Raw genomic sequence first — 17019 nt, forward strand, 5'->3', positions numbered from 1 at the left:
TCAACCACGTTTCCTTCCTTCTAAGTAAATGGTCACAAATTTAAATCAAACAGGAACTGTAGGCAGTGGAAATTACAATAGCTCTCTTCTTTTACAGGGACCTTTGCTTTAACCTCCTTGATATCTGCAAATGCTGTTGAGCGTCTTGTGCCTCCAATGAACAGGAGTTTTACAACAACCAATCACTCCACGGTTTTGGGCCTATCTGATTTTGAAATGCAGAGGATCGGAGTTGCAGCAGCAGTTTCGTTACTGGGAGGACTCATTCAAGTAGGTTTCCCAAACAGCCAATATGTAAAAGCACTTCAGAATGCATCTGGGGCTCCCTCTACAGTCCTAGTTTTCAGGAGGAGTAATACTGGCTTTTTAATGGAGTTGTAGTATGGTGTTCTCCCACATGACTCAAGCAGCAGGGGAAAGAGCTTTGTGATTGCCTCTTTAATGCCATCAAGGCAAGGTCGGAAGAAGTCTTTAGTTAGCAGAGTCCTACGTAAAATTTAAAATAAAAACATCACACATTTCATGACATGCTGTTGTCTTTGTAAAACTCCCTGAATATTTCAGCTGGACAATATCTCGCATGATCTGAAGCCCTACTAGACATAGCACAAAAGTGAACTTGTATCTTCCAAGACTTTGGATCAGTTGCTGAAAAATGGGGTGTGTGTGTGGGGGGGAGTTATGACTTGATTTCACAGGTTCTGTCTTCCACTACACATCTACATTGGGCGTTGATTCAAATAATACCCTAACTAGATGGGGGCTGCTCCCCACTTCTAAATCTGCTATGTGATGCCCCCAGCCAAAGGCTATTACTGAAGGCCTAAAACAGGATTTTTTGTCATCTCTGGATTTTGTTCTGCTTTAGTATCTGTGTTTAAGGATTTTGTATAATTCAATGAATTATGTTGTTTTTCATGTGCTTTAATTTATTAAGTCTCTTGGGAATTATTTATAGCGAGAATAATGGAATATAAATTACTAAACAAATAAATAAAATTAACTAATGGTGATGAAAGGAAGAAATGCAATAGAATCTCTTTTATGTTCATGGCCTATTTATTCATGGTTCTCACCCTTATTGTGTGCCCACATAGGATATTTCTGTCATAGGATTGCAATTATAGGGAAAGACCAGATGTGCTCATTTCAGAAGCTGAGTGCCGAACTAGATGTTAAGGTTGTTTAAGCTGTTGAGTTGGATTCCCTGGACTTGACTTTCCCTTACCACAGCCACACAGCAGCTGTGGGAACTATCTGTTTAAAAATAAAGGAGAGCCTAATTGAGCATGGAACTGTGATTTGGGCAGAAGGAGAGGTTCTTGCCTTCCCCGCCATGCTTTTTTTCAATCTGAAACAGCTTGGGGTGGGGAGGAGAGTTATTTCCTGTCTTTGGCTGCGCTGCATGCCATGTTCTCTGCACGTGGAGCAGCCCCCAAAGGGGGAAATAACTCCCCCCAGTGTTGTTTCTGGTTGGGAAAAGGCACAAAGAAGGCAGGAGCTTTTTCTCCCGCCACCCCGTTGCAGTTCCCAGCTCAATCAGACTCTCCTTTATTTTCAGGCAGACAGTTCCCTCACCTGCTGTGTGACTGCTGTGAGTGAGAGTTGAGTCCAGATTCCCTGGAGAGGGTCAGATCAGATTTTTAAAAATGTAACATCTAGTTTCCCAGAGAGTTATGTTCCAGAACTTCTGCATCCTGCAGTATAGACATATATGGTGCTTCAATTTGTGGTGGTCCTGGATGACCCACACGACTTGACAGGGCCCGGCCCAGTGAGTTATGGACAATTTTGTTTGACCTTCCTAGCTTGCTGTATTCATTATCATAGGTGTTGATCCTGCATGAGTTCAAGTCGTGGAAATAAAGATACATGTACAGCTTATGAATAGAGATAACAGAGTGGTAGAACCAGCTTTGATGGTTAAACTTGCCAAGCTGCATGGAAAATTAGATCAGTGTTAACAGTGTCATGAGATGTAAAGTTGTAGTCTACAACAGTTATACATGTCTCATCAGAGTTTCGACAATTACATGACTCAACAATTAGAAATCTCATCAGAATCATCTGATGAAGTGAGCTCTGACTCACAAAAATTTATCAGGAAGTAAGTTCCAGTTTTTAAGGTGCTTCCAGATTCCTGTTTTATGTGTCTGTTTTTAAAGATAAAGGAAGAGGGTCCAATGTTCCAACACTTCTTTTTTTTAACCTAAATCTGCTTCGTTTGTCACCGGAAGCAGTCATCCCTGCTAACAGAGAGAGCTTTGATTCTTGAAAGCTTATACTCTGAAAATATTATTGGTTTTCAAAGTGCTACTGGACTTGAATCTTGCTGTTCTGTTGCAGAACAACACGAGAAACAAAATCCCTGGCAGGTGCCCTTGCCAAATGGGCATGGTCAAAACAATTGAGCAGGTGCTATTTTATGGTTTATTTCAGGGATTTTTTTCTGGGAAAAGAGGTGGTGGAACTCAGTGGGTTGCCAGCACAGGGGGCAACTGCTGGTGGTGCCCCTGGTACCACATGCGCACGCACAAAGTGCTTGCGCGCTTCCAGGATCGTGTAATGATGTCACTTTGGATCAGCTGGAAAAAGAGGAGGAGTTTTTTAAAATTTAAATCGCCCTCAGTGAAAATGGTCACATGGCTAGTGGCCCCACCCCCTGATCTCCAAACAGAGGGGAATTTAGATCGCCCTCCACACCGTGCGCAGAGGGCAATCTAAACTCTCCTCTGTCTGGAGATCAGGGGGCAGGGCCACCAGCCATGTGACCATTTTCAAGAGGTGCTGGAACTCCGTTCCACTGCATTCCGGCTGAAAAAAAGCCCTGGTTTATTTTATATTTGGCATATATCTGTCTAAATATCTGGGCAGATACTGATAAATTTTATACCTCCCTCCTTGCTGCTTATTCTAATGATGGGTAGAGCCTCATCATGACTCTTTGTACAATATTAGCTGTTGAGCCATGTCCTTGTTTGTTTGTTTGTTTGTTTGTTTGTTTGTTTGTTTGTTTGTTTGTTTGTTTGTTTGTAGAGGAAAACTTGAGGTTGAGTGCCTCCTGTTCCATCAGCAGCAGAACCTGTGTATAAATATACCAAATACTTGCTGTTTCTGATATAGAAGTGACTTTCATAAAGAAATGTTATAATGTATCTTCAGAATTTAGGGCAAAGTATACCTTTCTTTTGATACATTACAGTAAAGTAACTAAAAATAGCCCTTTAAAGTCTCATTTTCTGCACTTGGTCTTGTAGATAGTCATATATTTGAAAGGGCTTGTTATTAAGTTACTGATAGACACTATCAGAAAGAAAACATTTTTTGTTCCCTTTCAGCATGGAAACAAAAGCTAATCAGTCTATTCTGTTGTAATCACTATTTATCTAATGAAGAGGTAAGGAACGCTTTTGAACCAACACATAATAGCTGCTGCCTGAATTGTGGGAAACCTTCTTTCCTCTTCTGAGCTTTATTCAATTATACCTTTCAGCAGAGCCAGGATTTCACCCCCTGTGCTTTTTTCTTTATTCATCTCCCCCCTACTTTCCTTCCATCTCACCTTACTAATGGCAGGATGTGACATTAAACCTCAGCAAATCAAATGAAGGTTACAGTCAGTCTCTGACTTTCCCCACCTAGGTATCCAACAACTGAGCATGAGTTGTACCTAAAATTATTATATGTAGCTGGTGCTGTCCATGCTTCATCCCATATTTGTCTCAGTGAATGTACTTCTTCAGGCTTTTAGTATGAAATACAGGGCCTTGCTTTATTAGGTACTAACCACTTTATGTAATTCTTATGCTCGTTTTCACCTTTTACCCTGGACACCGTCATGGAACTCCTTTTCCACTATTAGCACAGTTTAGGGTTGCCAGCTCCAAGTTGGGAAATTCCTGAAGATCTGGGGGGAGAAACCTGGAGAAAGTGGGGTTTGGGGAGGGAAAAGATCTTGGCATGGTATAATTCCATAGGTTCCACCCCCCAAAGTAGCCATTTTCTCCAGGTGAACTGATCTCTGTGGCCTGGAGACCAGTTGTAATTCTGGGAGATCTCCAGCCACTACCTGGAGGCTGGCAACCCTAGCACAGTTATTCTTCCTTAACAAAAAAATTGTAATTCTGATTGTATGCATGTCTCTCCATTCATGTTGAACACATCTGTTGTCATATCTGATGAAGGGAGTTCTAACTCTTAAAATCTTACACACTGAAAATCTTGTTGGTCTCTAAGGTGCCAACGGACACAAATCCTGCTGTTCTACTGCAGACCAACATGACTACCTACCTACATAAAATAACATAAGGCCTGTTTGTTTATTAGGCTATGATGGGCTATGAATACCAGGCACCTTCTAGAAGAGAAAGTATTTTGGAATTTGTTGTTTTATTTGATTTTTAACTTATAATGTTTTAATTATTACCATAATCTTCTTGAACCAAAAGGAAAAGCAGGGTGAAACAAACAGACAATTACAATTGTGAGGCTCCTCCCTCACCAGCACCCCCGCCTAACTGTCTGCCATCCTGCCAGCTCCCCAGGCAGGTGTCCTCCATCCTCAATGGAAAGGGAAGGGGGTTGCACATCTTGTTCTTTCTCCTGCGCTGGGAGAGACAGGATGCTCCTGCTGCCTCTCCCTTCACTTCCTTCAGCCATCACAGGAACTCAATTTAAAAGATTTTCCTTTGCCCCACCTCCCTGGACCTTCTCCCAGTCCTCATCCAGCCTCTCTGAGTGACCCTTCTCCCAGCTTATCTGATGGGAGGTCTGGATAGGCTCTGCAGTCTCCTGGCCCCACCCATTCCATCCCAGCCTAGGGTGGGGCATTCTGTTCTATGGCTGGCTCACTCCTGTTGCTTCTGGAGCCTCTTCAGTGGCTCTCTTGGCAGCTTTGGGCCAGTGTCTGCCCAGCTCATGCTGCCAGCAATCTCCTATGAGCCTGAGCTGCCTGGGCAACTACTGGAGAGAGGTGAATCAGTTGGGTGACTGCAGGCTGTTTCCTGGAATTGGGCCTGAGTGTCAGCTGCTGCTGCCCGAAGGGTGAAGGTGTCCTGGGACTCTGATGCACCTGCAGCTGAGGAACTGACAGAGGCAGTGCTGCATAACCTGATGTTGCGCTCAAGGCAAGAGCGCCCGTCCTGGGCACTGAGGCAGGCGGGTGGCTCACTGGTAGTGCAGGCGGATTCTACCTAGATGCAGTTTACTGAGATTTTCCAAGCCACGCCAAGGTCTATTGCCAGAATGTCAGTCAGATAGAGGAACAGGCAAAAGCGAGTCCAGGAGTCCAGCCAAGGGTCAGAGTCAATAAATCAGTCTGATAGAGGAGCAGGCAAGAGAGAGTCCAAGAGGCAGTCTGATGTCAGAGACCAGTAAGTCAATTCCAGGCAGGGCCAGGTACTAGGCAAGGTCAGGTCCGGAGCTTCCAAGCACAGAGCTGCTGGTCGCAGGGAGTGGTGAACAAAGTTGCTTCCATGCTGAGTTCTGCTCAGCTTCTCCCTTTTATGCTGCTCTAATGAAGTGCAGGTATTGCTTCTCCCTCTGATAGCCTTGCCTCGTTCTTAGAAGTCAGCCTTGCCCTGTGCTGTGCCTGCAAGCAAGCACTCCTCTGTCTTTCCCACACATCCGCCTTTGCCTTACTCTTCCTTTTCTCAGCTGGCCTGGGAGGCTCAGGTTTTTCCCTTACTCTGTGGGAATCTTCTTTTCCAACAGCCTCTACAGAGGTTCCTAGCTGCTTCTTCTGGGTTTCTTCTGGTGCTATGGCTGCCATGGTTGGTAAGGTGGCAGGTTGAGGCTGATGCACGTCAGGTCGAGGCTGATTCATGACACCATCCCCCCTTCCCAGGCCCCCTTTCCTCGAGAGGCCTGGTTTGGTAGGGTAGGTCCAGTGAAACTGGTGGATGAGTTGGGGTGCGTAGAGGTTCCCGACTGGTTCCCATGATCTGTCCTCTGGCCCGTAGCCCTTCCACTCCACTAGATACTGTAGGCCCTGGTACCAGTGGAAATCCACAAGCTGCTCCACTTCATATTCTTCCTGCCCCTCCACTAAGACTGGAGGCGGTGGTGGTGCAGGTTGACGGAATGGATGTGGAGGTGCTGCAGGGGTGAGCAGAGAGCGATGGAAAATGGGGTGAATCCGGAGTGTTGGTGGGAGTTCCAGACGGTAGTCCACAGGATTGATTTGTGCTGTAATTCGGTAGGACCCAATGAACCGATGGTCCAATTTGCGGGAGGGCCGCTGTGACCGGATGTTCCAAGTGGAAAGCCACATTGAGTCCCCTACTTGTAAGAGTTCCCATTCCTGCTGTTGTTGGCCTGCCATCACCTTGTAAGCCTATTTGGCCAGGTTCAATTGTTCTTGCAGGACCAGATGCAGGGTCTGCAGCTCCTGGAGAAAGGCATCTGCTGAAAGCACTGGCGAGCTGGTCATGGTCTGGGGGAAGTAACGTGGGTGACATCTGAAAGTGGCCAGGAACAGGGTCTAACAAGTAGAGCCAGTTTGGTGTAGTGGTTAAGAGCGCGGGACTCTAATCTGGAGAGCTGGGTTTGATTCCCCACTCCCCCACTTGAAGCCAGCTGGGTGACCTTGGGCTAGTCATGGCTCTCTGGAGCTCTCTCAGCCCCACCCACCTTACAGGGTGTTTTGTTGTGGGGATAATAATGGCATACTTTGTAAACCTCTCTGAGTGGGCATTAAGTTGTCCTGAAGGGTGGTATATAAATCGAATGTTGTTGTTGTTGTTAGAGGCATGGACTGAATTATTATACATGAACTCTGCCATGGCTAGCAGGTCTATCCAGTCATCCTGCTGGTAGTTGATATAACAGCACAGGTACTGCTCTAATGTGCCATTGGTGCATTCTGTCTGTCCATCTGACTGCGGGTGATGGGCAGAGGACAGGTGAACCTGGGTTCTGAGCAGAGTCTGGAGGGCTTTCCAAAAGCGGGAGGTAAACTGCATCCCCTGATTCGAAATCAGATGGAATTCCATGGAGTCGGAACACATTTTGTACATAGATGTAGGCCAGTTCCTTAGCCGTGGGCAGAGCAGAACAAGGCACAAAGTGTGCCAGCTTGGTGAACAGGTCGACAAACACCACTGTGCCCGCATGTCACTTAGATGGCGGCAGGTCCATGATTAAGTCTATGGACACCGTTTCCCAGGGACTCTCAGGCATGTGCAGTGGTTGTAACAGGTCGTCTGGCTTGCCTGAAAGGTCCTTGGCCTGTTGGCACTTATCGCAGAACTGAACATAGCGAAAGACCTCCGCCTCCATACAGGGCCACCGGAAGTCCCACAAGAGCAGGTGCAACGTCTTGTATCTTCTGAAGTGACCTGCGGGCAAGGCCTCATGGGTGAGTCAGAGTGCCTCCCCTTGCAGCACCCTTGGGGGAACATATGCTCGGCCCTCGTACGTGAGTAAGCCTTGTTGAAAAAGGTAGCCTGGGGGATCCGACTGAGTAGGGTCCTGCAAAACCCCAGTGATGCGTTGAGCTTGCTGAATCCGATCCTGTAGGGCATCCGGCATATTGGTGGCCGCAAAAGTCTCAGGAGCCAGGATGGGGGTGGCTGGAAACACTTCCCCCTCTTGCTGGGTAAACTCAGGTTTTCGGGACAGGGCATCCACCACCTTGTTCTGTGAGCCAGGGATGTACCGGATGGTGAATCGGAAGCAGGAGAAGAACAATGCCCATCAGATCTGGTATTGGGTCAAGTTTCTTGTGGTCTGCAGGTGCTCTAAATTGCAGTGGTTGGTATAAACCACCACAGAGTGCCAAGCTCCCTTTAAATGGTGCCATCACGTTTCGAAGCAGCCTTGATGGCCAACAGCTCTCTCTCCCAGATTGTATAGTTGCACTCTATGACAGTGAGCTGTGGGGAATAGAAGGCACATGGACAAAATGCCTGTTGGAGGGAGTGACTCTGAGCTAAAACGGCCCCCAAGGCAGTGCCAGAGTGTTGGCCTGCTCAACAAAGGGGAGGTCTGGGTCTGGGTAGGCTAGGATTGGTCCAGTGGTGAACTGAGTCTTCAGTGCCTGGAATGCCTATTGGGCTTCTGGGGTCCATGTGTACAGTAGCCAGGAGTGCGTCAACTGGGTTAGTGGCACCACTAGCTCTGCAACATCGGGGATGAATTGCCTGTAATAATTTGCAAAGCCTAGGAACTGCTGGACATATTTGCGGTTCCAGGGGGCTTGCCAGGAAAGCATGGCCTCGACCTTGGCAGGGTCCATTTGTATCCCCTGGATGGATACCCGATGTCCTAGGAATTTGACTTCGGGCCGGTTGAACTCACACTTCTCTAGTTTGGCATACAGCCCGTGCTTCCTGAGCCTCTCCAGTACCAACCGAATGTGCTCTCTGTGTTGGGCAGGGTTGCGGGAGTAGACCAAGAAGTCATCCAAATAAACTATGATGTAACGGTCCAGTAGATCTCAGAACAAATAATTGATAAAGCGCTGGAAGACCGACGGAGCATTACATAGCCTGAACGGCATAACCCGATATTCAAATTGGCCATATTGGGTCACAAATGCCGTCTTCCACTCATCCAATGCCTGTATTTGGAGATCTAATTTGGTGAACCGGGTTGCCCCTTGGAGCCATTCCAGAAGTTCAGGGATCAAAGGCAGGGGGTAGCAGTCCTGAATAGTAATTTGGTTGACTGCCTGATCATTGTTGCAAAGGCGGAGCTCCCCTCTCTTCTTTTTAACAAACAGGACCAGAGCCAGTGTTGGAGAGGTGGAGGGTTGGATAAACCCCTGAGCCAGGTTTTTTGCCAGGAAGTCCTGCAGGGCCACCCATTCTGGCTCTGAGAGGGAATAGAGCTGGCCAGAGGGGAGCGGTTTATCGGGAATCAGGTTGATTGCACAATTGTATGGTCTGTGCGGAGGTAATTGATTGGCCCCCTTTTCTTCAAAGACATCTCGGTAGTCAGTATATTGAGGTGGTAGGGCTGTCTCCCCTGGGTTGGTGCCTGCCAATACCGTGCTGAGTGTGTCTGAGGAACTGGGATGAAACTGCACGGTCAGGGTGTCCCAGTTAATAGCAGGGTTGTTAAGTCGCAACCAAGTCATGTCCAATGCCACAGGATGGTGGGGCATGTGCACCAAGTCGAACCAGAGGTGATTGTCTTGATGATCTCCCAGGTGAACCACTAGTTGGCCTGCCTCCTGGGTCACCAGGCCTGACTCCAGAAGGCGTCCATCGATGGCTTCGACTAGGACGGCATTTTGCTTGGCTTGCGTGGATACCTGATTCTGGTGCGCAAATTCTGAGTCCACGAAGCACCGGCATGTGCCAGAATCAATCATGGCCTGGGTTTTCAGGTGGCATCCCCTGGGCAGCATGAGATGTATGGCTACGAGTAGGTGTCCATCTCCCCCATCTAGGGCTCCATTGGTACAGGACTCTCATCCCAGCTCCAGTCATAACCAGAACCCCCACAATACAAGCAGATGCCCTGGTGTGCCTCTGGGCTTTCTCCACTGGGGTCAGTTGTGGTTGGACTTCCCTGGTGCTGAGAACAAGAGGCATGGGTAGTCTGGGGTTGGCTGGGGTGGAAAGCCAATGGGGTGGTCCAGCCTCCGTCGCCATTTTGCCCTGGGATGGCTTACAGGCCTCAAGGCACTGGTAGATCCTCTGGCAGAAGACCACCAAGATTTGGAGCATGGAGAGGTGTTCAGTTTGGGCCAATTCATCCAGCACCTCATCTGTCAATCCTTCCATAAATTGATCCATCAGGGCGGCCCTGTTCCATGACAAGTCCTGGGCTAGGAGCTAAAATTCTGCTGCATATGTGGTTACTGAGCCCCGCCCTTGGCAGAGGCAGTGGATCCGATGGTTGGCATTTTCAGCATGGAGGGGGTTAGCAAATGCTGCCCAGACCCGCTCGAGAACCCGTCATAGTCCTGTAGAAGCAGTGATGGTTCCAGGAGAAGTGGGGTAGACCACTTGGCCACCTGTCCCTTGAGCAGGCTCAAGATGAATCCCACCTTGGTTTGGTTGTCTGGGAAGTTCTGTGGGCGCAGGCTGATATACAACTGACATTGTACCAGGAAAAGAGGAAACTCCTCCACACCCCCAGCAAACTTCTCAGGTGGGCTCACTGGGCATCTGGGTGGGACCGGAGGAGGAGGCAGTGTCAGCATCTGAACTTGCTGCTAGAGGAGGGTTGCCGCTGTGGTTAACTGTTCGAGTCCCAGCTGCAGCACCTGGTATTGTGTGGCAAGGGCAGCCACCATCCCAGCCTCCATTTGTGGTTGGGAGGGTGGTAGGATGGAAGCAACATGTCACGCCCAAGGCAAGAGCACCCATCCTGGGTGCTGAGGCAGGCAGGTGGCTCACTGGTAGTGCAGGTGGATTCTACCTAGGTGCAGTTTACTGAGATTTTCCAAGACATGCCAAGCTCTATTGCCAGAACGGCAGTCAGATAGAGGAGCCCGCAAAAGCAGTGTAAAGAGGGTAAAGTTTGGGTGATATTTACCGTCCAGACATCTGGGAGAGTGGAGGAGTGTTGAGCGGCCTGTGCTTCAAGGTGGAAGGTCTAGAACGGAACTTCAAGGGTGGATGCTGAGTCCAAAGCATACACACAGTTTAGGGCAGAGGGCAGTCTAATTTATACCGTGGATCCTACCCAGGGACAAGATTGCATCTTCTACCCCATGAACAAGGACTTGAGTGGTTGTTCCAGGAGTGGAACAAAGGATTGAGAAGTTGTCACTGGAGCGAGACAAAGAGCTGGTGAACTGTCTCCAAAGTGGGACAATAAGCCAGTAAACCGTCTCCAGGGTGTGACAAAGAACTAGCAGACTTTGATTAGGTCTTTCTGGTCAGAACTAAAGTTATCAATTATGATTGACGACCCGCTAAGAGGACATGTGAGGCTATCAGTTCTCGAATTGCTTAAGAATAGGAAAGCGGTTAAGGTGAGATTGATAGGTTGGGTTGCATTGATTAATTCAGGAACTCTGGGAAGGCCTTATTGTATCAGGATCCTTAATTTAATTTAATTTAATTTAATTTAATTTATTGTATTTATATTCCGCCCTCCCCGCTTTCGAAGGCTCAGGGCGGATAACAGAATACAAATATACACATCATTGAAAACACCTTAAAAAACACAGTCATCTCATCTACATCTACTACATATAAATAATTAAAAAAAAATTTTTTTAAAGCAGCACATAGCAAAAGTTTGGTGTATACACACAGCGGTGTTCCCAGAGCAAATCCATACCTTAATAATAAGTGTGGTGGCAGCATCGGCATTCACATGGGGGAATAGTTTAACCCCCCCTCCACAGGGGGGGCACTGCCCGGCGTCAGCCATATGCCTGGCGGAATAGCTCCGTCTTACAGGCCTGGCAAAACGCAAGCAAATCTTGCCGGGCCCTAGTCTCACAAGGCAGAGCATTCCACCAGGCCAGGGCCAGGACCGAAAAGGCCCTGGCCCTGGTCAACGCCAGGCGGGCCTCCCTAGGGCCAGGGACATTTAGAAGATATTTTTCACTAGATTGAAGAGTCCTCTGGGGCTCATACGGTGAGAGACGGTCCCGCAGATACGTCGGTCCCAGTCTGCATAGGGCTTTATAGGTTAACACCAAAACCTTGAACCTGATTCGGTACTCCACTGGCAGCCAATGCAGCTGGCGTAGCACCAGCATAATGTGCTCCCACACCAGTGCTCTAGTAATGACCCGCGCCGCTGCATTCTGTACCAACTGTAACCGCCGAATCAGGCCCATGGGAAGCCCAGCGTAGAGCGTGTTACAGTAATCCAGCCTAGAGGTGACCATTGCTTGGACCACTGTAGTCAAGTCACGGGGAGATAAATAAGGGGCAAGCTGCCTGGCCTGCTGAAGATGATAAAAGGAGGACCTGGCGACTGCCGTGATCTGGTCCTCCATCTTCAGGGAGGAATCCAGAATCACCCCTAGGCTCCTAACTCTCGGGGCCAATGTAAGTGGTGCTCCATCAAGTGTAGGGAGCCGGGGTTCCGAAGCCATCTCCCCACGACTCACATACAGGATCTCCGTCTTCGTGGGATTCAATTTCAGCCGACTTTGTCTCAACCAACCAGCCACAGCCTCAAAAACACGCTCTAGGACATCAGGGGTCGATCCAGGCCGCCCATCCAACAACAGATAAAGCTGGGTGTCATCTGCATATTGATGACACCCAAGCCCGAAACTCCGCACCAACCAGGCGAGGGGGCGCATATAGATATTAAATAATAATGGAGAGAGTATCGCTCCCTGTGGCACACCACATACCAGCGGCCTACGAGATGACACTCTCTCCCCAAGCGCCACCCTCTGTCCCCGATCATGGAGAAAGGAGACCAGGCACTGTAGAGCTGTCCCCTGGATCCCCACATCGGCAAGGCAGTGAGCCAAAAGCTCGTGATCAACCGTATCAAACACTGCTGACGGATCCAATAAAATCAGCAGTGCTGATCCGCCCTAATCCAGATGTTTGCGGAGATCGTCTGTAAGGGCGACCAGCAGTGTTTCGACCCCATTTCCCGGGCGGAAGCCAGACTGGAAGGGATCTAGGGCTGAGGTCTCCTTCAGGAAATTCTGCAGCTGCTTCTCTGCCACCCGCTCAATCACTTTCCCCAGAAACGGAAGATTGGAAACCGGTCGGTAACTGAGCGGGTCAGCAGGATCTAATGTTGATTTCTTCAGAAGAGGCCGTACCACAGCTTCCTTCAGCGCCTTGGGAGAAACCCCAGAGCTCAAGGACAAGTTTACAATCGCCTCCAAGGAATCCTGAACCCCGTCAACACTGGCTTTCACCAGCCATGACGGGCACAGGTCCAAGGGGCACGTGGTAGGCCGTACCACCTGCAGAATCCTGTCCACCTCTTCCCCGAAAAGAGGGCTGAAATGATCAAATATAGGTCCTGAAGACGGCCAAGGGGCCTCTAGTTCATTTACCGTATCAACTGTGGCTGGTAAGTCGCGGCGGAGACGCAAGATCTTATCAGTAAAAAAGCTCGCAAAAGCCTCACAGCTTATCTCCGAATTCAACTTTTGATGGTCTCCACCTAGTTGGGAGACCAGTGAACAGACCACATTAACGGACCACATCTGGGCTGTGGGAGAGGGTGAGTTGGCCTTGCCTGTCATCTCCACATTTGCACATTCCATCTCCTGGCTGGGATCTGGCTTCCAAGTGTCTGCCTGCTTGGGCAGTAGTTTTAGTACATGAAGCACATTTAGAGATGGGACTTGGTATATCCATAATCATAAGCCTTCTAATATTATGAGGGTGGGGTCTGACCGCTAACATTTTGCCTCTTTTATCAAATGACACATGCTGCAAAAAGTATGTTTTGAGTGGTTGGAACATTAGCTCTTCACTGAGAGCTTTCATGAGTACTTGTGCTCTTTCAGTTACATTATCATGTCTTTTTAGTTTTGCTAGTTGTAGTTATTTCTCTCGCTAAATTTATATTTGATTTCCTTCTTAGAGACTCTTATTCCTCCTTCCAAACTTGTACTAGTTTTATCTTTTTGTCGCTTAACCTGTTGTTGCTGTTTGTGTGGAAACCCACATTGGGAGCATTCCATCCTCATGGCAGTGCAGAATTGGGATTTAGGATTTGGACTAAATATAGATGAGATTTTAAGACAGCAACACAATGTGAAAACCAGCATCAGCATGTATCTGTTAACATTATGATCTGTAAAAATACTCTCAGAAAAAGATATGCTCCCCTCTGAAAGGAATCCACGAAATTATGACTTATCAAAGTTGTTCATCAACTGCTATTTGAGTATTGTACCCTTAGAAAAAAATAATTAATTTATTGGGCTGAGAAGTGAAAATAATCATATACCATTGCCACAACAATTTGTGGAAAAATATAATATCAATTACTTTTTAAAACTGGCTTGAAAAATGGATTTTCTTAGCCAATTGTATTTTTAAGCCTCTGTTTATTTATTGCAATTTGAAAGGCAGTTCAATTTGAAAGGCAGTTTTATCATACAATTCTCCGCTGTTACCATAAACTAGTCCCAAATTATCTCAATTCAGACAACCACAGAGGCCAAGAGGTGGTCCTTGTCTCCTGATCGTCACAATGAAATTTCAATTTGACAGCCTGTCCAGTGCTATTTAAATATTGGTATTATTGACCAGGCTTGTAAAAAGAAAGTGACGCCCTAATCCATGGCATATTTTCAGACAGTTAGTCCTACCCTTTCTTTATTTTTCAAGATTGCACTTGGCCAAAGATTTATCTAAAAAAGCAACTTCTATTTCACACTGCTGATGTTGGAAGGACATCATGGATTTCCCATGTCCATTTGTTCTTGGCCACATTCCTTTTTATTTCACAATCTTTCATTTTCAGTGGTAGAAACATGAGGTGTATGATAGGTAAGGCAGTTTAAGTCTGCAATATGTTGTTCAGAGAGAGAGAAAAATGGTGGCCATAATCCAACTTATTTAAACATACCAAATTCATCAGCATCTATTGACTTGCATTATGGCCAATAGCTCCAACCAGGTTGGTAATGAAATTAGTCAGATCTCACCACCCCCTTCTCAAATTGGGATATGCATTGTCCAAAGCATTCCAATTCCATAATTATACCTATGGTCATAGTATATTATCTTATTTGCCACCTGACAATGCAAGAGATATATTGCCCCCCAGACTCACCCGGGCAGCCGAGTTATAGGCTGCGGGGCGGTGAGGGGGTGCAGCATCCAATGGCAGTTTCTGGCGGTGGTTCCCAGAGGCAGCGGCTTTCACTCCTTCAGCAGTAGCAGCTTCTTGGTTTGCAGCTGGCTTGCAGCAGCAGCACTGGCTTGCGGTGGTGTCTTCAGCTGGGCAGCCTGCTTCGGTGACAGCTCCAGCAGCACTGCGGCAGTGGCTTTGGCGGTATTTCAGTGGCAGCCTGGCAGTGGCCCCCGGGCTCTCTACTTGCCCCCTTAAAAAAAAAAGAGCAGTCAAGCGGGCCCCATGCCAGCAGCAAGGAAGGGGAAGGGGAAGGGGAAGGGCACCCCTGCGAGGGGTCAGACATCAACTAGGCCATCTGGTGGTCCAGCTGGGCCCAGAGAACAGGCTGTGTCCTTGGCACTGTGCCCTGTTTGGTTGGGGGGGGGGCAGGTGGCTCCCACAGTGCCCTCAAAGAGGCCTGCCCAACACCTTGGTTATACAGCTTGGGAAGAATGATGTGGGCAAGCAGCAGGGCCTGGACTTGAGCATGTCCAAGCAACACTGTCTGTGGTTTTTGTTGCCATGCCCATTGACCCCTCCTTGCCCCTCACCACTAGGCGGCAATTACCTGCCTAAAGCTGAATTTAAGTCACCTTTTTAACATTCTGTATTAGATGGAACTAATTTATTTAACTCTGTCCTATGTTCTCACCCCTTTTTGTGTTTCTTTATTGTCTACAGAGCCTATGAAACTGGGAAATCGTTCATTCCCACTTGAGCACAAACCAACACTCTTGGATCCTGCACAGCCTTCATGCATAGGGCTTTTTTAATTGCAGGAATAATGTTTGGTGGAGTGCGCTTCATACACTATAACATAGTGGCCTTTTTAAAAAGGCACTGCAGTAGTGCAAATTGCATGGATCAATATGCAGTAAACATTCCCACTGCAAACATCCCCAGTTCATATGATCAATGCCTACGTATAGTTCTGGTCTGTTCTGCCTGTTCTTGTAGGCTTCCCTGTATATGTGTGGGGCTGGTAGCCGTAAGAACCAGTCCAGGTTGATACATTCTGAATATTATTTTAATGGTATTTTGAAACCAATCCTGCCTTAATACATCTGCATCTAGTTCTAGACTTCTTGTCAAATGTGAAATATTTGCAGTAAGTGGGCTGGTAGCTTTCAGCTCCAAAAATCCAGTGCAAAATGAACAAATTATCTGGCAAGCGACGTCTTGCTGAAACCCCTCCCAAGTGCTCCAGATTGGGTACAGCGTCAACACAATCAGGACATCGGCACAGAAGTCGGATATACTTTGGACTTATGAGGAATGATGTGGTGAGGCTGGAAAGAAAATGATTGCATAAAGTGTGCTTTCAGTTTGGGGGCAGCTCAAGCTATTGAGCTGTCCCAAGCAGGGATGCTGAGAACCTCACAACAAACAGGTTTAGCAAGCAAACACACTGTGTTTGACAGCTGTGATGATTCAAGAGCTGAGTCCTGGACCTGTTTTCCTTGCGCCACTGTCTGATGTCCATCAGCATTATGGCTGTGTAATACTAGTAGCTGTACAGTTTCAGTTTTATTTCTGTCTGACTTGCAAGCCACTGTTTTACATCTGCACAGGAGGCGAAAACGATTTTCTTTAAGAGTCATGGGTTAGGGTTAAGCCAAACTCATGGTTGAGTAAGGTAATTAAAATGATGCTGGGGAGTGGTATTGACTCCCATAAGGCTGTGCAAAATAAGCTCGACAGTAATACAGACTTAAACGAACATCAGACATTCATGATTTTTAAACAATACAGTGTTTACTTAAAATCACTAATTTGCTCAATTTTTTGGTACACATTTGTTTGCCAAGCAATGAGAAATAATGACAGGTCTGAGAAGGAGGACTAGGATTCTCACTGGGCTATAAGACAATATGCATGTGTGAAATGCTACCAATTGCATTGTTTTGTGCTATACTGGTTAATACATGAAAGATAACCCAATGAACAGGGTTGAGCTGCTCATAAACAGCATGTTGAAAAATTGGCTTCCTGCTCACAACCACTTTTTCCTCTCAGCCTTACAACAATCTTATGAAGTGAATTAGGTTGAGAATTGGCAATTACTGAAATCCCACAAGATTTTGCACATTTCTTTGAAAGGCAACAAATACCTGTCGTCTTACCTGTTGACAAATACGTCGACAAATACCTGTCGACAAATACATTGGGCAGAGTTAATAGTGGGATCAGTGAGAATACCACAAACAACCACATCCCATTCTCTTAAAAAAAGCTTGAAACCTCTTCCACATCTTATGAGAAGGAAAACTGTACGCTTTT

The 17019-nt window shown here is 47.2% G+C and overlaps 1 protein-coding gene across 2 annotated transcripts in view; it reads left to right on the forward strand.

Annotated features, from left to right (window-relative positions):
• SLC26A7 (solute carrier family 26 member 7) overlaps nucleotides 1-17019 on the forward strand; it is a 113152-nt gene that overhangs the window by 30798 nt on the left and 65335 nt on the right. The window contains exon 3 of one of the 2 annotated variants that reach the window (XM_054985706.1): nucleotides 98-270. In XM_054985706.1, coding sequence (XP_054841681.1) covers nucleotides 98-270 — 173 coding nt within the window. Of the gene's footprint in view, nucleotides 1-97; nucleotides 271-5459; nucleotides 5527-17019 lie in introns of those variants that run through there. The other variant, XM_054985707.1, reaches the window with a different exon arrangement.

This window comes from Eublepharis macularius, chromosome 7 (assembly GCF_028583425.1).
Source record: "Eublepharis macularius isolate TG4126 chromosome 7, MPM_Emac_v1.0, whole genome shotgun sequence".
Lineage (NCBI taxonomy): Eukaryota > Metazoa > Chordata > Lepidosauria > Squamata > Eublepharidae > Eublepharis > Eublepharis macularius.